Source organism: Erithacus rubecula (assembly GCF_903797595.1).
Source record: "Erithacus rubecula genome assembly, chromosome: 3".
Classification (NCBI taxonomy): domain Eukaryota; kingdom Metazoa; phylum Chordata; class Aves; order Passeriformes; family Muscicapidae; genus Erithacus; species Erithacus rubecula.
Window position 1 is genome coordinate 44,017,944 of NC_136689.1, and position 24,172 is coordinate 44,042,115.

The following is a 24,172-nucleotide window of genomic DNA, read 5'->3' on the forward strand; positions in this document are numbered from 1 at the left end:
GACAGTCCCAGCTGCCACCGTGCCAGTGTCCCAGTGGCTGTGCCCAGCCTGCAGCCGTGCCAGTGCAGCTGCCCCTCTGCCAGCAAGGGACACCACAGCAGGAAAAATTGGGCAGCAGGGTCTTTGGCACATGGTAAGAGTCAAACCACATAACCAGGATCCCCAGCGTGTTAGTATGTTGGTTGCTAGCAAATGTGTGAGTCCCAGCAGTGACACAGGCACAGCTGCTGTCACCCATACTGCTCAGAATAATGAAGGCCATGACACAACCACACCTGTGCTTTCCTCTGAGGTTTCTGGCCCTCACTCTTGAGTCACAGCCCAGGGGCACTGGACAACATGTTGGGAGACTTGTCTGCACTTGGCTTCAGACAGGTGATTCCACTTCCGTGCTTCAAGCTTTTACAGCTCTAATAATTATTTGTACATTATCACAGAATCTTTTTGTTCTCCAGTTTACAGTACAGCTTACAAGGATGCTGTGTATTGCTCTCAAGTAGTTTCACTTTTTTAACCTCTAGTTTTTTACAAAAACCCACCTAAAAGGCTGAAAATGAAATTTCTTCATTGATTTATTTTCTTTTTCCATTTGGTGAACATTGATTTTTTTTTCTTGTGTTTTTAATGGAGCTTGAAATTAACATGAATCTGTTTGTTCAGATCCCTGTTTGAATTAGTGTAGTTTTAGTAATAAAGTTAGGTAGCTGTTACCTTGGAAACAGAGCTCTCTTTTAGCAAATACTTTAACTAACATTAGGCCCTACACAAACAGAAGTAGTAAAATCAAATTCCTCAGTAAGAGATTTATATATGTGTGTATTTACCTTCAGCCCAGAACATGCCACCTGCTTGATGCTGATTGTACAAAGAAAGCATTAACTCAGGGGCTTTGGCTGTTTCACAATCTTCAAGTTTTTGCAAGTGCTTCTTTTCCCTTCCCACCGACTAGTGCCATGTTGTCAGTCAGCATTAAGGGTTCCCTGCTTCTCACTATCCCTTAATTGCCAAGCTAATCTGAAACTACTTGGCTTAGCTGTGTGATCCTGTAAAGGTGCAAGCATACTGTGTGTACCTCTGATTCCACAGCAGTGTAATATCCAAGGCACTGGGCACGATTGTCACGGCAAGACGGCCACAGGGAGCCGATGATTAGTTGCAGGGATATACTACACTACTACAAATACACAGGTTTGAACAGTAGCCCACATACTCAGAAATGTATTAGGCCTTATCTTCTGCAGAAGTGCAGGAGGAAGCCTCGAGACAAAGATACTGAAATGTATGTGACAGTTCAGAGAGCAGTGGCACAAACCCAGAGGCAGAATATATCCCACAGCCAGAAACCCAAAAGCAGTTGTCCATATTCAACAACTTCACCAGACAAAACAAGAGATAGAACAGACTGAGCCAGCTGAGTTAAGCTTTATCACCTGAAAATTGCTATTTACAGCAAAAAGATAACATTCAGTTTTCTCAATTTCTCTAGTGTTCAGTAAATCCAACCGGTGCATCAGGATATGACTACTCTTCCTTCTCTGTCCCAAAAGAAAAATTATTTAATGAAGACTAAAAATCCTCTATAAGAGCAGAATTATTTCAACACTTCCTTCAGAGGTATGATTCATGTACACGTGACTTTCTTTGACCATGAGGCTAAAGATGTCTCAGCAATGCTTGCTCAGATTCCAATTAAAAATAAATAAAAATAAAATGCTGAAGGAGAGATGACATGTTGTTCTGCTGAGGTTTGTTGTTTTATGAAGTTTCTGGCTTCCAGTATCACCTTCAAAAAGTCCAAAACTCATAGCTTTGCAAAAACACCAACTGGCAGGTTACTTATTTATCTACATGTATCTCTTGTGGACAGGAAGAAGAACAATGAAGAGGAAAAGATAATGCTTAGTGTAACCTCAGCATTAACATATGCAGCATAATAGATGAGTAGCCACTACATTTGAAGAGCAGTTCATGAAGCAAAGTAGAAATTATGTGTGTGCAGGATATAATTACAGCAGTAATGTAATAACATTCCATGTTGGATTATTAGGGGTCTACTCTGTCCTTGACATGCCTACATAACTCTCATTAATGGTAATTGAGGTTATGCATGTGAATCAGCAACTGAGCAAATCACTAAATTAATTACATGTAAAGTACCTGTTTCATTTTTTTTTTTTAAACCTGCTGATGTGTTTGGTTGGTGGAAATGCTTACAGTCCAGGAATGAACTACCATGTTGTGGAGGAGAAGGGATGTGGGTAAGACTAACCAGCTTTTAAAACCCCATTAATTAAAACTAAGTTTTGAAAAATAGGCAAGGGATAGTGGGAATATTAATCCCTAGACAGTCCTTCCTATACATTCTTCAGAAACCCTGGGACTCTGAATAGGCTAGAAGAGGCTCTTGCTTTTCTGTAGCACCTCCTGCAGAGAACTGGGACTTTGGTTATCTGAAGCTCTAGTAAACAAAGGTGTTAAACTCTGGCTCTGCAGGCAAGGGCAGCAGCTTTTGTGAGTGCAGCCATAAGAGAAATGACAGGCTTGGATAAGGCACACAGCTACTATTTTTTTTTTTTTTTTCCCTGCTTGGCAGTCACAACCCCCACTTTCTGTCCAGGAACGCTTTGATCAAACAGATGTGATGACAAGGATCTGTGTGATGACAAAGTCTTTGCATATGGTGGGAGAAGTTTGGGCTTGAAATTCAAATTTCACTGAAGGGTCTCATTCTGCCAACATTTGTCCCAGAATTTGAAGGGTGGAGATTGTTATACAAGAAACTGAATCAACTTTCTCTCATTCTTTCTTTGTTTCATTTTTGGTTTAAGCACCAAGAGCTCTTGATATTTCAGTATTACCAAGCTGCTAAAACTGGGTGCAAAGAACAGAAGGGACTTCCTGGAGAAAGCCGGGTTGGGAAGGGGGTGGGGGGAGGACAGTAGTAAATACCCTCCATCATCTGCATCTCTAGTATTGCCCCCTTCTGATGATGCCTTTAGAGCAGAGCTGGGTTGTCAGCTTTTTCTGCAGTAGGAACCCTCTGGAATCCCCTTCTCAGCTGGGCAGGATCTAGAAGGGATTCCCCCACCCATTTAGCAACCTGAGAAGGCCCAGATGGTCATAAAACTCTGCCACCTGTTTGTGGTCCTCCACTGGGAGGGAGGACAACTGCCCCACACTCAGACTTCCTGAAATAGAGCAATATACCCACGACACACCAACAGAGCCCCCCTTGCTCTAGATTAGAAAGGATGCCTGAGCTTTTAAACCTCTATTTCACATGAAGTAAACAGCCTCTCTGGTTTCATCTGGAGCTCTCTGAAAGAGCAGCTTCTGGAGTGGCTTTAGTTACTGGGAGCTCTGCTGCCCCATAGATAGTTTGGGGTCAGCTCCCTGTGTGTACAGGGCCCTGCAGCATGTTGGACGTGCTTAGCCATGTAAAGAGTTCAAAGAGTTACAGTGATCCTTTACAGGATCACTGCCTGCCAGACAGGCAGAGGAACTTAAGTTTCACCTCAAGACAGCGTGGACACAGCTGCTGAAGTAAAGCGAAGTTAACCCTGGTCAGCTGCACAGCAGATGGGGTTGCCAACTTAATTACCAGTAGCATTACTTTCTGTAATTCTTAATAGATATTTATGCCCATTTATTTGCCATAATATGCACTTAGGAGTACTTTGTTGCCCCTGGGAGTATAAAGAGGGACAATCAGAGGAATATGTGAGGTGAGCAGTCACCCAAATAGTAGCAGCCACCTTGGCAGAGAAAGCAGAGTGGTAAAATTCCAGCTTTGAGATCTCACCTCAGTGGCTGTGGCATCATCCCTGGCCTGCAGTGGTTCAGTGGCAAAGGCTATTCCCACAGGCCCAATTCTTTGTGAGCTGTAAGGACCAATGATGGCTCTGCTGTCTTAGTGTCTGGCTTACTACTGTCTCTCTCACTAACAGATGAAGACAGACAGCCTATACAGAAATTATGCTTCCCAGTGGCAGGGAAATAAAGGTGGAACAAAATAAAGGTATCTACAGACCAGATCATGTTTCTTCCTCCTCTCTCCCTGCTCTTTGGTATGTGTCTCAAAGTTGCCTGGGTGAAACTCCATCAGCAGGACTCTAGCAGCCAACAGTGGGGCTGGGGAAGCTCTGCTCAATGCCTCAAAATGCTCAAGAGACATGGTGCTTAAAGAAAGTGCTCTGCTGAAGCAATTGGAGGTTGTCATGGAGAAAGGACTGGTCTTTGCCACAGAAAGCTAAAAAGCTAGCACCTAAAAAAACTAATGAGTGTACAGAGAATAGATACTGAGATACCAAAAAAATATTTTTGATGCTTAACTTCAGACATCCATGTTTAATAATACAGATTTATTTGCTTGAGAAACAAATTGGCTTGTTCATCCCTGTATTTCACTCAGTTATGTCTACAGATATCTCCAAAAAGCATTCAGGGCTATGGGATTGATAGTTTAAGCAGGAAAGGTGGACTTTGTGGACACAGGACTGCTTTCCACCTGTGTCGACATTCCTAAGTGTTCAGCTCACAATCTCAGTGGCTGCTCTTTCTATTTAAAAATACAATTACAAAACAAAGAGAAAACAGCATGTGAGAATGCTCATTGGCAGGTTTCATCATGTTTGGTTAAGGACAGCTATCCTACTGTCTCATTTCAAAAAAGGACTGGACTGGCACTCAAGAGGAGCTGTGAGTAGTCAGGCCACCAGATTAATTTAAGTGAGCTGTTCCATATCATGTGCAAGTTTCATCATCTGCATGGATCCTATTCCCATAAGAGGTCAGATTCAGATATATCAGAAAATCTTATCACCTCCAGAGTGGTTTTATGTCTCCAGCAGGATTTTATGTCTCCAACACATACTGCCTTTTTAAGTGTATATGCATATAGGCTCAGTAAGTATACATGGTCTAATGATTAAATACCCAGGCATCAAACTTCCAGTAGTTGAAAATTTTACTCTGCAATTCCACAAATATTGATTAATTGACCTGAGCTCCTCTGCACTTTATAGCATATTAGAAATCATACCCTGCTAGGGCCACTGCTTTTGCATTACCAATTGCACTTCAGCCTAAATATTCAATTACAGTTTGTTCTGCTTAATAAAATTCTGGCCACATCTGTGTCGGGAGATAAGTGATAAATAATGTGTACAGATAACAGGCCAAGGCACTGCAAACAGAGCCAGCCAAATCAAAGAGAACCTGCAATATTCAGACATTGATGATACTCAAGTTTCAACACAATTGTGCTATGGCTCCCTCACACCCATGAGGCTGTTACAGAGGCTCCCATTGAAACCAGTGGAGACTTTTCACTCAACTAAATTTCCAGCTGTATGTATAATAATTGAAAGACACAGCCCATTACCAGTACCTTACATCAGAAAGGAGTCTCTTTTCCACTGTCGCTTTTCTTCATTGAATTTTAAGGCTGTCTCGCTAAGCTCCATTTTTGGTCTTTTTACTGGGTGCTCCACAGATAGTTGCCCATACTCTTTGCAGTTAATCTCCCACCCATCCCTAACCAACATGAGGGGCCTGACTTTGCCTTACCCACCAGTTGGTAAATCACTAATCCTGGGTCGTGGTGGACAGCCACCATAGCAATGTGCAAGCCCTGCTGTGCCCCATCCCTGTCCCCATCCTCACCCTGGGGCTCGCCAGCCTTGAGGCCCTGACACCCTGGGCTCCAGCCCCTAATGGCACCAGCCCAGGTGGCACAGTGCACGGCAAGAGCCAACAAAGGTAGAACAGTGGGAACGGGGAGTACAGCAGGTGTCCTCACAGTGCAGCCCTCAAGAAGCAGCCTCTGCTGGCGACCTGGGACAAGACCTGAGGGAATGGACTGAAGTTGTCAGGCGAGGTTTAGATTGGATATTGTAAAAAGGCTCTTCACTCAAGAGGGTAGTTGGGGTCTGGAACAGATTCCCCAGCACCGAACCAGGAGGATGCTCCTGGGCACTTGGTGCGATTCTGAGGGTGTCCTGTGCAGGGACAGGAGTTGGACTTGATGTTCCTTCTACCTCAGAATGTTCTGTGCTGCTGCGATTTTGTGAACCCAAGAACACGGCTTCTTCACCAGGGGAAATCATCGCTCTAACTTGTCCCTTGCATCCCAAATCAAACACAAACCCGAGCAGCAGGGGTTACCCTAGATATGCAGGAGACGGAGAGAAGGAGAAAAAAGGAAGACGCGGGGAAATAGAAGAACCCAAACAGAATAACCCTGCCAACTCTAGCCCCGCACTGTGTGCAGGCAGGACAGGCCGGGCAGTGCAGGCAGGACAGGCTGGGCAGTGCGGCGGGCGCGGTACCGCGGGCGGGCAGTGCAGGGAGGACAGGTCCAGGCAGTGCGGGTAGAGCCAGCAGGACAGGCCGGGCAGTGCGGCGGGAGCGGTACCGCGGGCGGGCAGCGCCGCCGAGCGCTGCCGGAGCCGCCACAGCCCCGCGGGAGCGGCCCGGCCCCGCTGCCGAGCCTGAGGCGCGGCCGCCACCTGCTGCCGGCCGGAGGCAGCGCCGCGAAGGAGCGGCCCGGCCTTGGCGAAATGGCTTGCCAAATACGTCTCTCACGCTCTGTTCTCCCCCGACTCATTTCAGGCTTAAATGAAGACAGAATCAGGCTACAAGCGAGCGCAAATCTCCTGGGTGTCTCTGGGCAAGGAAAACCTGAAAAACCCCAAATGCACCAAAGATTGGTCACGAACAGCTGGAACTGGCCAGTGGAATAGGCCAGGAACGGGGCAAACTGCACCACTTTTTCACTATTCTTCCCCTTTCCTTTGCTTTTTACATGCCGATAATACTCATTTCACAGAACAGATCACAGTCTGAAGCAACACATCACCGTAATGTCCCATCACATGCTCTCTCAAACGCTGTAGTTGCAGACTACTCTCTGCCATTCCCAAAAAGACATCAAGGCTCTTCAAGGAGGGATTTCTTTCTTCTGTGTTGGAGGTAATAAATTGATGACAGACAAATAATTATCACCATTGTAGTCAAAGAGTAGACAGGCTGTTTATGAGTGAGTGACTAATGAGCTGGATTATGGGAAGAACCAAGACCAGGAGAGAAGTTTCCCAATCCTCCTCTGGTAACAGGATGTAAATGCTATTGCCCCTCACTGCTTTGTTCATAGGATACAGTCCTGTGGGGTTTGGAAAAACCAGATAAGGCTATAGAGGATGCTTACTTGGTTAGAAAATATTTATTCCTCAGTACTGGTATTGATTACCTTTAGGTATGAATAGCAGTGGCATTCTTATCCTCCAAATGTTTGTTCTAGTCAATTACAAAATTAATTTGTATACCAACAAATCCACAGCTATTCAGAAGGCAAGTGAGCTCAGTAGATAATGGAAGGAAGAGTTCTGGCAAAAGGGAGAGGGTAGAAAATAGACTGCTTATAAGAATTATTGATAAAAGAATTACATGTTTAGAGAATCCAATTCTCAGTCTTGAAGCACTTTATACATTCAGTCCTCAGCAATAACTGCAACCATTTAAATTATCACTGTTTGCTGAAGAAAATTGATTTTAAAATCTCCCTGATCCATTTACAAATTACTATTATATTTTTGTACTAAAGTAGTACCCCAGAGTCTGTGGCTCAGATTAGGGCTCCACTAGGGCAGCTGCCATGCAAACTTGTGAAGCAAGACTAAGAAAATGGCTTTCTAAACATCAAAGTTCAAAAAGATTCATGGGTATGCATTTGTGCGTGTGGTAAATGAGTGACTGCACTGAGACAAAAAGCATTTATTTATTAGAATCTACATAGGCTCTTAAGCACTGAAAGATGCTTTAAAAAGCTTGCATCCACACATAAAAGTCTCTGACTCACTCAAACCCCAAATTCAGCTGGTACTGCTGCCATCATGGACTCTCTGAATTCCCTAGAGGTGAAGAGGAGCTGCAGAAATTATAGAGTGAAATGATTGGCCTCTGTCTGTGCCAAGCCAAAGCTGAGGGAAAAGAGGACAACACAGGAGGTCTGCAGAGGTACAACAGGCTAAGGTAAACACCTTAGAGAAGTACCTGAGAAGTAGTGTCACATTGCAAATGCTCAGGAGGTGCTGTGAACAGGCAAGTGTGAACTCACTCCTTCAAGGCAGATTTGCTGGTTGATATGTTAGCCTCTGTGCTGGGGCTGTAGGAGGCAAGAAGAACTAAAGAGCAAACAGCCCAAGTGGCAAATGAAAAAATACATTGGGGCACTTGCAATTCCCACACATTGCCACCAAAAAGTGCCAATATGGAAAAATAAGACATTAAGAAGTATTGTTGCAGAGGAAATATTTTATAGGAGCAGAAAACTATCACAGTTGCTATGTCTAAATAACAAGATTTACCTTCTTTTCAGTTTCAATATTATCTAGTAGGCAAAATGAATCAAACTGCATTTCAGGGTCAAGGGATCCCTTGCCACATACAGTACCCACAGGGAGGAGGAATGTGTTGAGTAATGCAGAGCACAAAGTAGAAGCAAGTGACATGGGGAAAATCTCCCTTAGACAAAAGCCTTTACTGAGCCAGTGTATCTCAAGTTGAAACTCTGGGAGCACATGAGTTCTGGAGTTCAGTGACCTGGAGGTATGCTTTATCCCCCCCTCCCCCCCATAAAAACAACAGCAGAAGGTGTGGAATACACACACAAAACGCACAACATGGAAAAGGAACATATCCATGTGACCTGGATGCACCAGAGTATCTGTGTTGTTTGTCCATCTACCTCCAAAACATGTGAAGGACAAGTCTCGAGCAAAACAGATGAACAAACATGGCAAAAGTTACTCTGGGCTCTGATCCAAAGCCCAGGACAATCAAGACAAGTCCTCGAGGGCAAACCACATGCAGTACCCACAGCTAAGGTGCATATGAACACCTTTAATAAGGAAATAGCAAAGATACATAGAGTAATGGGAGTCTTAAAGGATCCTGACAAGCATTTCACCATTATGAAAAACAACTGATAGCATCTTTCTCTTCGAAGGATGCAGTAAAACAATTTAATGGCCAAATATCCATTAGAGCACTATCAGATTTCATGGTATAAGCTGAATTTTTTTCATGTCTCAGCTTCTGGAAGCATTATATGAGTGTGTAAAAAGCCCAGATTTATTCTGGTTTTGTTTTTAATTTTACTTCAGTTCTTATTCTTCATGTAGCTGAACAGAAAAGCTCAAAAGTCATGAATGCTGAAAGGCCAAATTCAAACCCAAATATGTAGTAGATACATACATATATAGATATATATATATATATATATATATATATATATATATACACAGACAGACATGTATACATACTACTTCACCGTTTGACAATGATTTTTTAAGAATCCAAGGGCTTGGCAATACTGGGAACATCCATGGCCAGGCATGACCTTTGGGAATAGAAACACATATGGTTGTTTAGCTGAACACAAAGGTACTACCAGTCACAAAAGTGACAGCAACAAATTCTTGGCTGCTAGAAACTGGCATGACTCCACAGAGTTTCATAGTTCAGCAGCTGGGTCATGAACTAAATCCAGAAATCAGGGAAAACAGAAAATCCTGGGAATGCAGACTTTTCAGCCTGTTTCACACCCCTCCATCTTTTGTTAGGCTTTTTTTTTTTAATTTTTGGCATTTGCGCAGAAAACATGTCAGTGTGTCTTTTACAGTACTCCAAGGAAGAAAATTCAAGCTGCTCTGCCTGATATTAAAAGATGTGGCATTTGGTAATAGTTGGATGCAGTCCAACTGCTAAACTGCTGAACTGCAGTTTGTAATGCAAGCACATCTTGAAGGGAAAGCAGCAAAAGAGATGAAAATGAAATTTATCAACAGGAATAAAAGAACATGTGAGCTGAAAGCAGCAGGAGGGATATCCAGTGTCTGAATATGGAAAGAAGGATAGCAAGTACATTAGCAGTGGCATTAGTTTATTTAAACACAGCCAAATAATGAAGCTGAGCATCAGCGTCATGATAAATTCGAGCAGAGGAATGAGCTTTGGAGGGAGGGAGGGAGAACATAGCAAGAGACCAAATGCGTCATGGCATGTGAAATGAGAGTGACCCACCTGGAACATGTTAGACACCAAATAGCACTGCCTGCTACTTACTCAAGTGACAAAAAGGAAGTTGCAATATATAAGATTAGTACACTTTACAAGAAACAAATTCTCATGCCATTAAAAAGATCACAGGTCACAAAAAACTCAGTGTAACTCACAAGTATTTAGCTGTTGAACAAGTCCATCTGATTACATATATTCAAGTGTTAGTAATTAAAGGTGGGATATCAACCTTGAGCTGATACCTTTTCCCAGATACTGTCAGTTTAAATCTGACTCTTGCCATGGCTATGTTTTTGCTTTTGAAATGAATGGTGAGGTCCTAGGAATATGACATCAGCGTTTCTAATAAGAGAACCATCGAAAGTAGAGCTGAAAGGGACCTTGCAAGGTCATCTAGTCCAGCCCCTCTGCCCTAAGGCAGGATCAATTATACCCAAATCATTCCTGACAGAAGTTTGTCTAACCTGTTCATAAAAATGTCTCGCAATGAAGATTCCACAACCTCCCCAGGCAATCTGTTTCAATATTTCACTACTCTTACAGATGGAAAGCCTGTCCTAATGTCTTCCTTAAATCTCCTTGGCTACAATTTAAACCCATTAGTTCTTTTTGTATTCCCAGTGGACACTGAGAACGATTTACAACTTCCCTCTTTGCAGCAAGTTTTATATGCCTGAACACTGGTATCACAATCCTATTCTTTCCCCTACATCTCCTTTCTCTAGATGTACTACCCACTTTTTTCAGTCTTACAGTTCACATTTTCTAGACTCCTGATCAAGCCACTACTTTCTGTTGGAATTTCCAATTGGACTGTATCTTTCTTTTTTGAAGTATAGCGCACAAAAGTAGACCCATTACTCCAGCTATGTCTGAAGCAGAGAATAATTGGGTAAGATTATTTCCCATTTCTTCTCCATGACACTTTAATTTATAGAACTGAAATTGCATTAGCTTTCCTCAAACCATGGACTGTGTTCAGTGTTTAACTCACAGCAGTCACAAATCCCCTCCTGCAGAATAATGACCACTGAGTAAGAAGCTCCTGTTACTTATGTATATTGTTTGCTATAGAAATTCAGTGGCAAGATCCTGGAGTGTCCCACCCTTAACTTCTTTGCATTTAAACCCACTTACCTTAGACTACCTTGTTCAGGTTTAGTAAGGAGCTCAGTATCTATCAGTGTATTTAATTGAAAGCAATGTAGTAAGATCAGTAAGTAATTTATCCTATTGCCTATCCAGTGCACAGGAATTCAGCTGTGGTTCTTCCTATTATTACCATGTTTAGTATATTCAGTGTGAAATAATCTGAAGCACAATGATGTTACTTTGAAGAAGTTGGAGCAGCTTAAAATGCAGAAAATTATACATGAAAATTATAGCTCAGAGGGGTCCCAATTAGATGAAACATTTCTAAGCTACCTGTATCCTGATGACTATAATGCCCAGGGAGAGAAAAGCTCTTTCAATCATCAATAACACCCAAAATTAGGATGAAATGGGAATTGCATCCTATCAGCTCTAGTTACTTGTCCAGAAGGGAAGTTCAATCTCTATTCATATCTGTAATGTATGGAATTATATTTGTCCTATTATATAACCTTTACATATGCTATAAGGAACCAGCTAGTTTGTTTTTCTCTACAGGTAGATCCTTCTCTTTAGCAGCTGGAGTAATTTGCAGATACAATGTGAAGCAGACAGAACAAGGTTTCTCAGTAAATGGGGACTAAACAACCCAAAAATACACTGTTGTAAGAAAAAGCAGACTGGTTTGTCACTTGAAGTAGAATTACAGGCTATCCATCCACTGTTTAAAAGCATGTGAACCATTTAAATGAAATTTCAAAATTGCTCTGAATTTCACCTCCTGATGTTGAAATCTGAAAGACAGGCTTCTCTGAGTTCCTCAGAGAGAGATCAACAAGTTTCAGTGAGAACTTAAAAACATAGTTCTAGATATCAGTGTAGAGAACAGTCTTGAAAACAAGTCTTTGTGAAGGCTCAAAGAACATAGTTTTAGACATAATAAAAAGTGGGAAGAATATTGCTTACATTTTTTAGATAGAATATATGTGTAGTTTATATGTAAACTGGCGTGCTAAGAAACTGGAGTACTAATAGGTTAATAAGAAATGGTTCACATTCATGTTTTCAGTTTATTGGATAATTTGTGTATAAGAATATATGCACTGGGGAGAGACACTTTCTTTCTTCTCTCCCCTCACTGCTATCATCTGTGGAGGTTCAATCATCCTCACTCAAAAGAAGGTAAGAGCTGTGGCTGCAACTTCAGCCCTCCCAGAGCCTTGCACCAAAAGCTACTTCCACTTCTAATTAAAACTTTACTTCTACTTAAAATGCTATATCAAAAACTTTTAGCATGAACTTTAATGCTTAAAACCCTTCTCCTTTCAAGACTGATGAGCCTTTACAATAAACAACTTTATAGCAACTAATAACTACTTGGCTCTTTTAAAGAAAACAACCACAATCCAATATTCCAGTTTTGATTTTTACCAAGCATTTTAAGCAATTTGGAGTGATTTAAAAATTTACATTGGAATATTATGTAGCTCAAAGGAACAAGTCTTCTAACTCCCATCAAACTCAGATACATAATTCCCACAGGTGCCTTTGAATATCTCTATTTTCAATGCTGTTGTCCATTGGATAAACAGCTCAAACATCACTAGCTTTTTCACAAAGTTCATCTGCCTGAAATAATTTATGAAAATCATAAAAATGATTTAAGCTCTTCTCAGTGCTCCATAAAATTTATGCAACCCTTAAATTATAAAGCTGCTGCTGCTGCTGCAGCCCTCATCAGAACAATGCTTAATCTCTTCTCTCAAGATAGCTGGCATGTCAGAAGAGAAAAGAAGGGACTTGGGCAGCTGAATTGTTTGTTTCAATCTGACAGTGCAGAAACAGCCTAGATGCCAGAGCTCTAGTTCCAGTGAGACTGTGTGCATTAAGGTTTTATTGCAAACACAAGTTATTCTAACCTTCCCCTGCCTTTCCTTGGTTTTAAACCAGAAAATAGCTTTCATTGATTTCACAGGGACTCTTTCTGCACACATCATCAGGTTTGTGATAGTTGAGATGTTCCCTGAGTAATTTATAATCAGTGTGTTCTTGTTCTGATATAGACAATAAAATTCCACGTTTGTCCAGTTATACATCGGTGTAGAAATGCTATTGCAAACCTCACTTCATTCTTATCAGATAGTCTCTCTCTCAGCCCAAAGCTGTGTCACAACAGATAGGTTTTTTTTCTTTTACTAGGGTTTTATGTAGGGTTTTTTCTTCTACTAAAATCAGAGCTTTTAGGACTGTTCTTTTTTTTTTTAATCTCTTACCTTCTTCAGTCAAGATTGAAAGCATTTTTGGAACTGTATAAAACATAAGGTCAAAATAAAGTCCTAGCATAGAGTAACTATGATTGAATCAACTCCTTTACTCTTAAATTTGGCCTGGTAAAGTATTAAAATGCAGACTGCTTTATTAAGACTTTGGCTTGTGCTAGCTGACTCAGATTAACAGTATGCTGCTTTTTTTGGTTAAGTCTCATCTGGAATAGCCCAGCATTCAGAGACAGAGTGGTCTGGACTTTATTAAATTCATTCTTTTTGGTGTTTCATCCTGGGGATCCAGAGTCAACAGCTGCTATAGTGTTCTCCTTAGCCCTGGCTTTCCAGCTCTCTCCACTCTCCTGCTAACATTCCCTTGTCTGTCATTCAGTCAGTCATCATCTTTAAGGGATGCATTTCAACCTTTCTATACTCACGCTTTTCTCCCACGTAACCCTGTGAGTTTCATCCTTTCTCATAAGCTGTTTTTGCTCAGAGGTATACAAACCATCTGTGCCTCTAATACAATGTTCTTAAATAGCCTCAAGGCAGATCTCTATGGTTTTTAAGTACTTCTCTTTGCCCTTCAGCCTGCTGTTAACCATTTTCCTCATAGTTTTATAATCTGCCCTTTTAAAGTTCGTTGTTACTGTGTTGTCCCTAAGGGAACAACTCTTTCATTATATCAAAACTAGAAGTGTGCAGTGATCACCGTTATCCTACAGAGGCTTGACAACACTTCCTCTAATAACTTCTGCCTCTTACAAGGTAGCTCCCTCTTGCCCACGGCCTTAACTAATCAGGCATGGCACAGAGGACTGCCACCAGAGTCAAGGAAAACGAATCCTTTGCCATATGGATTGGAATGGCACCAAAGCTACTTCTGATAAGAGGGAAAGAACTGCTTTACCAGCTGTTGCTTTACCTTCAACAAACAATATGTTAACAATGAGGTAAATAACAGTAAAATTCAATCTTGTGTACAATTTTCCTGGCTGGTCCCATTCATTTTCCCCAGAAGGAAGTTACTTCCCAGAGGGTGGCTCTGAGATTTTATAGGTTCTCAATATCTTGAGGAAGTCTACAGGAGGTTGCAGTCACAGATAACCCTATGGTGTGTCTCCCCTGGTTTTAATGCTATCTTTGTGACTGCTGCCTGTGAAATGCTCTCAAGGAAGTGTGGTAGAAGGGAAGGTCTACAACATGAAAAATGTCTTTGCAGATGTTCCTTGCTCTAGGAATAAAGGGATGATACTGAAGAGACAGCTGATACACCGGCCTTTCTGTTTGCTGAATGCACAAAGGATTGATTTATGGCATCTTGCCACAAGAGAGACCTATAGGTTATTAACCAACTTCAATGGACAAACACTTGCTGAGGCTGCACATCATAACTCTTGTGCTGCACAAAAGGTAATGACTCATCTGCTGGCAAGCCTGATGTCCTTGAGAACACAGTTGGCTCTGCACAGCCAAGTGGAGCATTACTTAGCTAATACACTACAGCATAAGGGAAACAATCAGCTGAAACGATGGCATTGCTGCTTCCTGCTTCATTTTAAATCTGCAGCTTCCTAACAGGATTATATTGAAGCACTGTAAAAAAAGACATGAAGTCCTGTGATGAAACTTAAAAAACGTGTAATTAAAACTGCTAAGTACAGGCTTCTTGTGCTCAGTGCCTGCAACACACAGCCTTTGATCCCCCAAATGATATTTCTAGGAAGAGTGCTGGACAAAAAAACCCATCAGAATAGAATTCAGACTCATCCCTTCCTCTTTAGGCAAATGACATGAACTTTTGCAGTACAACAAACTTGCTTTTATTTCAGAAATACAACCAAAGATAGGAACTCCTGGGCCACCTGCCCACATGTGCATTTTCTTGCTCATTCTGTCTATCAAGAATGCAGCATTCTTGATGATTCACCTTGATTCCTTTCATTTAGAGAAAGATCCTGGTTCTTCAAAAGAAATTAAGGTGATAGAGCAACTCACCTCTCCTATTGACATCCAAGCATCTTTACAGTGTAAAAAGCCTCCATTAAAAGCATCTGTTGCTGTAATGCTACTACAGTTCCCCAGACTTGTTGCACCTCACTGCTCAGCTAACACCATCAATGAATGTTTTAGTCTTAATGAGCTGGGAAATTTAAAGTATTTTATTAATAGAAACTGTACAAGATTCCCATATGTGATAACAAGCCACATCTGACCAAGATTCCTGTACTGGGTAACAAGCGTCAGCTACTCTCACCTTGCTCCTCCAGCAGTGCACTCACATTTAACTGGGCAAACTCCATAAGAAAATAAATGCATATACATTCTCTGCTACAGGAGGGGAAAAGGACTGGGAATGGGGGCAAACAAGAGCAAGAGAGAAGGAAAACCCAGGGAAATTGTCCTTTCCTGTTCTAGCCTCATGTTCCATGTACTTAACTTTTTTTCCCCTTTATAATTTGCGATTATTATTTTCCCATGGCCCACTAGGACAGGTGATTGCTTAAGAGTTTCACATTTCTCCCCTAAATGAATAAGTAATTGTTCTCTTTAATCACAGGTTTCATGGGGAGTTGATAGTGTGTGTGATTTTCCTGGTGTGTCATGGTAAAAACACTGAATTTTCACATGACTACTTGATTAAAATGCTTTTGTGCATCACTCACATCTCTTAGTAATCTATTCAATTAGTTATTGTTAGGAGAACTGGGAGTGAAATACAATGAATACAAAGGTCTCCTCCTGGTCAGAGCACTACAAATCAGTCAGAATAAAGGAAAGAAACTGAGTTTCCGTATCCACCTTTCTTTCCCCTGCGGTGCTGCCTAAACAACAATTAAATGCCTTTTAACTCACTATTTCCAAGTAAACTCAATTTATTTGCATTCCAGACATCTGTCATGAGGTTGTAGAGCAAGAAGCATGATTAAGCAAAAGTACTGCACTCAATAAGCAGAATTACTGCACTCAGTACTTTAAGGCAACCCTCCTTTTACTGGCAGTCTCCCAAGTCTTTCACTAAAAATGGTAAATTTTTGTTTAGATGCAATTAATCTCAATCTTATTTTGAACAGGCCAGATCAACTCCATATTGTGAGGGTTTCTCTAACTTTAAGGTAAAACCAAATGCCCTCTGTGCCTTGGCAAGCATTTATCTCAATAGCCCTGTCTCCTAAACTGTCTCACAGCTCAAGTCATGAGTTTTCAGGTTGTGCAAGAAAAATGCAAGCAAATATATTTCTATGCTGACGAACAGAGCCAGAAAAGTTTAGATAAGCAGCCAATGGTTAATTCATTCTTTCAGATGAGACTGAGCAAGTCAGAGTATTTAGTCCATTGCTGACATATGCCCAAATATTTATTTTGTTTGCTGGAATGCTACAAGATTACTCATGGGTGTGTATGAATATATTTGTATATATTTTAATGGATTCAGACAAGTTCAAAGTATACAAAATAAATGGAAATACTAATCCCTGGGAACATTTGGTTCTGTATATCTTTGAATTTTTTCGTCTTTTATATATAGAGAATATAGCCAAATTATGTATTTATAAATAGCATGTCCTCATGGGAATAATCAGGTTGTCACACTGCACCCCTCTCACAACCAGTGCAACAAGACTTTAATATTCATTTATAGGTCTGGTTTCAGTTTTCTGAAAGGACAACAGATCTATTCATTTTCAAATCAGGATAACATGTACTCACACAAACAGTGTGCAACAGTGTGCAGACTTGCATCTGATGTTATGCTACAGGAAGCTGGTGTGTAGGGAGACAGGCAGCAGGTACAGGAGGCTCCAGTAACAGGAGGCAAAAAAAAATTGTTTCATGTACTGTAATTTTTATTAAAATATCTTTGAACCACTTAAAAGAAAACATAATTTATCATTTACTACCAGATGAACAAACTAAAACTAGCTGTTTCACACAGCAACTTGAAATTTGCTCCTCGATGAAGCTTTACAGGCCAAATAATTTCAAATGTTCTGTCATGCAGCAGAACTGGTTTCCTATGGTTACAGAACAACCATACATCCAAATAATTTCAAAGTCACAAATCACTTTTCCACTACCTTGTTCTCCCAAATCCCATCAGCTCTCAGTGTGATTTCTGTCCTGTTACATAAAAGATGCTGAAATTATCATGTTCTTTCTATGCCCAACTGCCTGAGATTGTTACTCTCCCTTTAAGACCTGGGGGGTCAGAAGCAGAACTGGAGAGTCTTGCCCCAGGTTCATGGAGGCAGGAGATGCCAGGATCCCTTTAAAATTAGGACAACATTCACACAGGCCTCTCCTTCATTCCCGTTAGCTACTGAGAAGCTGAGGCAGCACAAGGCAGAAGCTCCCCTTTGTTTTGGTCTCTGGGCCAGGGAGGACTTTCTTTTCAAACCTTTTTTCCTTTATTTTTCATTGCTGTCACCTGGGATGGCCAGCCATGGCACCACAATGGGCAAACAGAACCGCCCCTGCTCCATACAGTCACTCCAGCCCCCCAGCAGCACTCAGCTGCAGCAGGAGGGCATGGAGCCCAGGCTGCCCCAGGCACCTGCCTGTCGTCTTCTGCTGAGGAAAAGGCCAAGTCCCTCCATGAGTTCCAGCCACTGCCCAGTTCCAGCTGCCACTACTGATGGAGCTGCTGTCAGGTGATGTGGAGGAAATGGATCAGCAGCATTTGACTGGTTTTGGAGTCCAAGTTTCTTTTTGATTTGTCCTTGTACCTCGTTGGCTGTTGTTTGGGGAAAGAGGGATTTTTATAATCACAGAGTTTCAGATGCTGTGGTGGTTTTTTTGCCTTTGTTCTCTCCCCACCACATGGTCAGGAAAAGGGAATTCTCCATCAGCTTGTCTTTGTCCCCTGAAACACGTGGTCTTCTATGGAAGCCAGTATTTTTGGGCAGGAGTTTCTCTGCCATGTTGTTTTCTTCCTCCCGAGCAGTCCGTGGGATTCAGCACCTTTTATCTAGTGATGCTTACTGTTATCCTGTTGTTGTTTCATTTTTTTCAGTAAACTATTATTTTCTCACTTGTAAGTTCTTGCTTTAATCTCTGCTTACTGGTAAAAGGGGAGCAGTTAAAGCTAAAAGGGACAGTAACTCATTTTGAAGTGTCTGTCCCAGAAACTGTCAAACCAAAACACACAAAGCTATGGTGTTTCTTCATTTAATTTCCCTGTTTACAACTTTCTCCCTACTTGAAGAAAGCTAAATTAATACTTTTCCATAGCTTAAAGATGAAATACATTTTTTTAAACAAGCTGCCTGAGATTCCAAATAATTATGAACACATAAGTAGCCAACTGGAACAAATATACTTAAAAAAAAACACCACAAAACCACTGAGCTCATCATTGTCTAAACCAAAGTGAACAATCTCCAATGGTTTAGGCTTATTTTGCATGAGTTGATACAATCAACTAGAATCAAAATCTTTATACCTTGCTATCACAACCAATTCAAATGAATTTGATGTTTCTCAGACTGCATTGACCAAAGACAGGATCAAGACTACATGACTTTAGGAACTGCAGCCTCATTACTGCAAGGCTCTACAAAAAGCTAATCTTGCAAATCACAAATGCAAAGGTTGTGCAAACTTTTGTTAAGCTACAAGATGGAAAACTTCAGTCTCTGTTTCACTGCAATGAAGTATCTCTCTTGAATGTCAATAATAACAGATAAAAGTCACACAACTGTCTACTAAGGCTATTCAATATAGAGGAAATACATTTTAGTCATGGAGGACATTTTAAAATTGATTGAAAATTTGTAAGCTGAATATATACAGGTACATTTTGCTACTCATTTGTGACCTCAAATAGCTTTTACATACATGGTTTAATTATTTTAAAATAAAGACATGACATATAACTCCAACTAACTGCAAAGACTTAGCTCTTGCTAATTTTATACTGTACTCTCTACTTGGAATATTACAAAGTAAGAGAAGACTCAGATACCATGCTTCAATTTCTGTGAAAGCCCTCCATGTTATTCAGGTGTCTAGAAGGCCAAGTAAAATATTAAAAAAAACCACAACCCTTAATCATCATTTTCCTCATCATCAAATGAGAGAAGACTGCTGTTTTTTACTTGTTTAGCTGTAGTCTTAGAAGTAGTTGCTTCCCTCTTGGTTTGCTTTGCTTCTTTCATCTTCTTACTTGAACTTACATTGAAGTCCAAACACTTCTCTGATGAACGTTTGGCTGGTTTCCTGAACATAATTTTTCCATCAGCAGGTTCTGGTTCATCATCTGCAATAAAGAGAATAAAGTCAGAACTCATGTGCACATGCTCACACATACAGACCTTCACTATTATCCTGAACACCATGACCTTGAACCAAGCTCAGTGAGACCTCTCAGAGAATACAATCATCATGAAAATGTACTTTTTGCTGATAAACTTTTTATCAATGAATGTCCTTCATGTACACACACCTGCTCCACGGCAGCCAGCCCTTCAAGACAATCCTCCTGCAGTTCCCATTAGAAATAGGGTTTCACTAACCAGAGCTCTTAGAAGAGCCTGTGAATGGTAGATTTTTTCCCACACATTCCATTCACATCCACTTACCAAAATGGAGTGGACAATTTCATAGGATGCTCTCATTCTGCTTTAGTATTTGTAAAATTCATGACAATAAATGCATGTATTTCAGAATTATGCCATTTTTTAAAATAACAAAATGGCACATATACAAGAAAAACCTTTTTCCCGAATATATTCTGTCTTGTTGAAACAGCTGAAAAGATCATGTGGTAATAAACCTCCTGTTTATTATCATAATGGATGAGAGTTTCAGGGCTTCTCTGTATCTATAAAATCACCCAACTCTTCCAACTAATTTTGCTCTAGTACATGTAGAGAAGCAGACAACAGGAGAAGTCCCTTCCCTGATTATCAGGTGGAGCTAGTGCATAAGCAACAGAATCAGGGCAGTATTTCTGGAAGATGAAATACAATTGTAAAGTCATGAATCAGACACAAAGGTTCATGCTGCAGTAGTTTGCAATTTTTATAATGTATATGTGACAAAATGTTAAGGAGCCATAGGTTCTGTGCAAGATATTTTTCCTAAATTACTTTTGTGAAATTCATTACTCAACAGAAATGTGTTTGACAAGATTATGTGCTATTTAATTATAATTAATAACTGTTATAATAAATAACTGTTCTCTTTAGCACAAATTCTTTCCTCAGTATATCACCACTACAGCAGAAGGCTTAACATTTCAGTGTTATCTACCAGCATTAGCTGAAACTCTAGTTTCAGCACTAGCTGAAACTCTCTTCAGTGCATTCTCAATACAGCTAATAACTCTGGTATCTTAATGGTTGTGCGGTACAAATGAAGACATCCATTTCAGTGGGAAATTTCACTCGGAATGCCTTAAGTTTCAGAGACTCTCTTAAATAAAAAACTTAGCTTGAAAAACTAGGCACCAATTTTTTCAATGGCTTCTATGGAATGCAGACTTCCAAAAGGTACATATGGTGATGAGCTGGAGCACAGTCTTATTGAGAAGCAGCTGAGGGACCCGGGATTGTCCAATCTGGAGAAAAGGAGCTCAGGGGAGACCTCATCTCTCTCTGCCTGAAAGGAGGGTGTAGTGAGATAGTCTCTTCTCCCAAGCAATAGGACAAGAAATGGCCATGTGGGAAAATTTTAATTGGATACCAGGAAAAACTTCTTCACTGTGAAAGTGGTCAGTCATTAGAACAAGTTGTCCAGGGAAATACTGGAAACACCATCCCTTGCAGTGTTCAAAGAACACATGGCACTTGAGGACATGGTTTAGTGGCAGCAAAGCTAAACAAGGTTAGTAAGTGGGGCTCCATGGATCCTAGAGGTCTTTTCCAAACCAAACAATTCTTTGATTCTATGACTCTACACTAGTTTATGAGAAAATACTACTATGCAGAAAATAACTAACCACGTCTGGGGAAAACTACCTCAGTCTTGGCACCTTAGAAAAGCATTACAGGTACAAGGAATTAGCAGCAATAATAAACTGTAGATATGAAAAGCACAGTTCTCAATGGATCCATTGTGAACTCTGCGCAGACAGCTTATGTGTTCATATGCTGTACACGTGACACAGAAGTTTAGGAAGTGCCTACAGTAAACTTTCAGAGGGAAACAGAACTGTTGAAAGCATTATCGCACCTAATGAATCAAAATATACTGTGCATCCTCAGAAACTGGGCCTCTATTTTTGGGCTAAGAAGTTTAGTAGCAAATGATTCCCCTTACTAATTGCAGTATAACTAAAATGTTTATTTGGAAACACAGATCTAATTTAAACAAGATCTGAGGCACAATATAAGCCGAATTATAAAAAATCCATCTATAAGGAAAACCTCCCTTATGCATGGACACAACTGTCTATATACTGTATACAGTACCTGTACTGCTGTGGAAATGACACAACCAGCTACTGGGTAAGCATGAGGAGCAAAAAAACCAACCCCTCCACTGGACACTCTTAAAAAACAGATTACTGCATTTGTTTGGAGTGGTAAATTTTAAAACCTAACTCCTTAAAAGTGTAGTTCCAAGCATATCCATAAAAGAGAACAGATAAACAGTGATGTAACTGTACCTCATAGAAAAACAGAGAAAAGAAACTTTACTTGCAACTGTCCTGCTACTCACATTGTGAACTGCACAGAATAATTTTGTTTTGCCAACCAGATGGCAAAACTGGTAACTACCTTTGCAATATGAATTTAAACATGCAGTAAACTAAGGGCACAAACAGCAAAGCTCAGAAACTCCACGGAAATGGCAAATAGCTCAGCTCTGATCTCCAGGGCTATTTGCAGATTATTCTGCATCAAAGGAAATTATTTCAGCTCTTGGCCTGGTTAAACACTGTCAAAATTTCATTATATGCTCAAGGGCATTCCTTTCAGCAGGAAGCCCAGGCCAGCTTCAGAGAGCAGTGTGTGATGGCAGTGCTTGACAAAGAATGAAGCAAATGAGGAAACACAGTAGGCTTAGCCTTACCTTACCTACATATGCAGAGAGTGAGGACAGACTACACTTTTTGAAAGAATTTAATATAGCAGTTCAAGCACTTTGTGTTGATTTGTTAAGATTGTCTTTTCCAGATGGTAAAAATAATTAATTTTATCCTCTGTAATTTTATCAGGTTCTTAAGTGTCAACTCTCTTTTTTGTTTGCATCAAAGACCCACAGAAAAATGACTTGTGTTAAGCAATGCAAAAAAAAAAAAAAAAACACTAAAGAAATGTGAGATGTTACATAGTGATTCCTGTCATTATGAAAATACACCATGGGATCAATATAAAGAAAAATATTGAATCCAAAGTAGAGCATGGACATGAAACACAGGAAAATCTAATTATTTCATTGTATTTATTTAAATAACTTTGTTGCAAATTGTTGACTTTTTGGTTTTATGTATTTTTTATTTTGTCACTATGATCATGAATTGTATCCACTTCTATGCATAAGGAAAATGAGAGCTTGTTTGGAGGAGAGCAGGATTGTCCCTGCTGTTACCTGCTTGCTAAGAGTGTAACCTGACAACATGTTTTAGCCTTGTAGAGGCTTGTAGCCACTTCTGCTGGAGTGCTAGCCAACATGGTCGGGCTTGCTTGGACTTGCACCCCAGCACAGGGCGTGTCACAGCCCACCCAGAAACTGCCTGTAAAAGAGGCAGTGACCAAAGGTGGGACAGACGTGTTGGTGGAGCATGGACTCCCCACATCCCCAGCGCTGCGTTGCCTGTTCCTTATCAATGAATTAATAAATTGCCTTATTGACTGACCTACCCTATTGTGGTAATTTATAACAGAAACAATCTCCGTGTTGATAATTTTTAAAGCAGAGTCCTAATAAAAGAATCTGTTAGTATTACACATTATGGAAAGCAGGATTTTTGGTAAGCATACTGAAAATCACAAAGTAAAATACATAAAGCACAACAGGAGAAATAATTAAATCCACCTCTGATAAATGAGTCAAAAACTACACTAACAGTTCAAATTCCCACTGTTCTTAGTCACTGCTGCTATTTACCTGGATCACAAACTCTTACACTGGTTGACCAACACAAGCACAAGTCAAATCTTGAGCTGAAAACTCACTTCACAAGTGACATCAATTTAACAAGCCACAAAGTCAGAAATTTCTTCTTTTCTTTTAATTTCAAGTTATATATTACAATAAAAGTAGAAATGAGGGTCTTGAAAAAGAAATACTGCTTTTCAGTTTATAGGGGGTTTTTTATTTAGTAGTCATTTGTGTAGTTAACAGCACCACTTTTCATTAGTTTCTGTCCAGATGGGTCAAGGAGGCAACAATAGGAAACACAAATACCACTAAATTGACAGGAACAACAGGAGGAACAGTGAAGCCTATATACATCTATTCAAAGACAGGAGGTTATGAAAAAAATTACAACAACCTGGAAATTTTTCTAAATGGTTTCTAAAGTTAGAAGTTCAGGTCAGCCATTTCAGATTCTCCTTCCAGTGCTTTCTGGCCAGCCATTCTCTATGCATACCTTTGGAAGCATTTACTCCAGGAATTCAGCACATTGGTGGTTTGAAGATAAGGTCACTCTTGCTCCATCAGTCTCAACTGCTTATGAGAACACTTGGGAAAGTTTTCCTTACTTAAATACTGCAAAGTTAGTTTGATTTGGGTTCCTGCTATTTCACATATGATGAAGAGCATCAGTATCTCTGTGAGATGTT

The 24,172-nt window shown here is 40.5% G+C and overlaps 1 protein-coding gene across 9 annotated transcripts in view; it reads right to left on the reverse strand.

The window, feature by feature from the left end:
- Positions 1 to 24,172, reverse strand: part of KIAA1143 — a 92,988-nt gene that overhangs the window by 63,708 nt on the left and 5,108 nt on the right. For 8 of the 9 annotated variants that reach the window (XM_079302695.1, XM_079302693.1, XM_079302691.1 and 5 more), the window contains exon 3: positions 19,613 to 19,695. In XM_079302695.1, coding sequence (XP_079158821.1) covers positions 19,613 to 19,695 — 83 coding nt within the window. Of the gene's footprint in view, positions 1 to 17,265; positions 19,696 to 24,172 lie in introns of those variants that run through there. The other variant, XM_079302689.1, reaches the window with a different exon arrangement.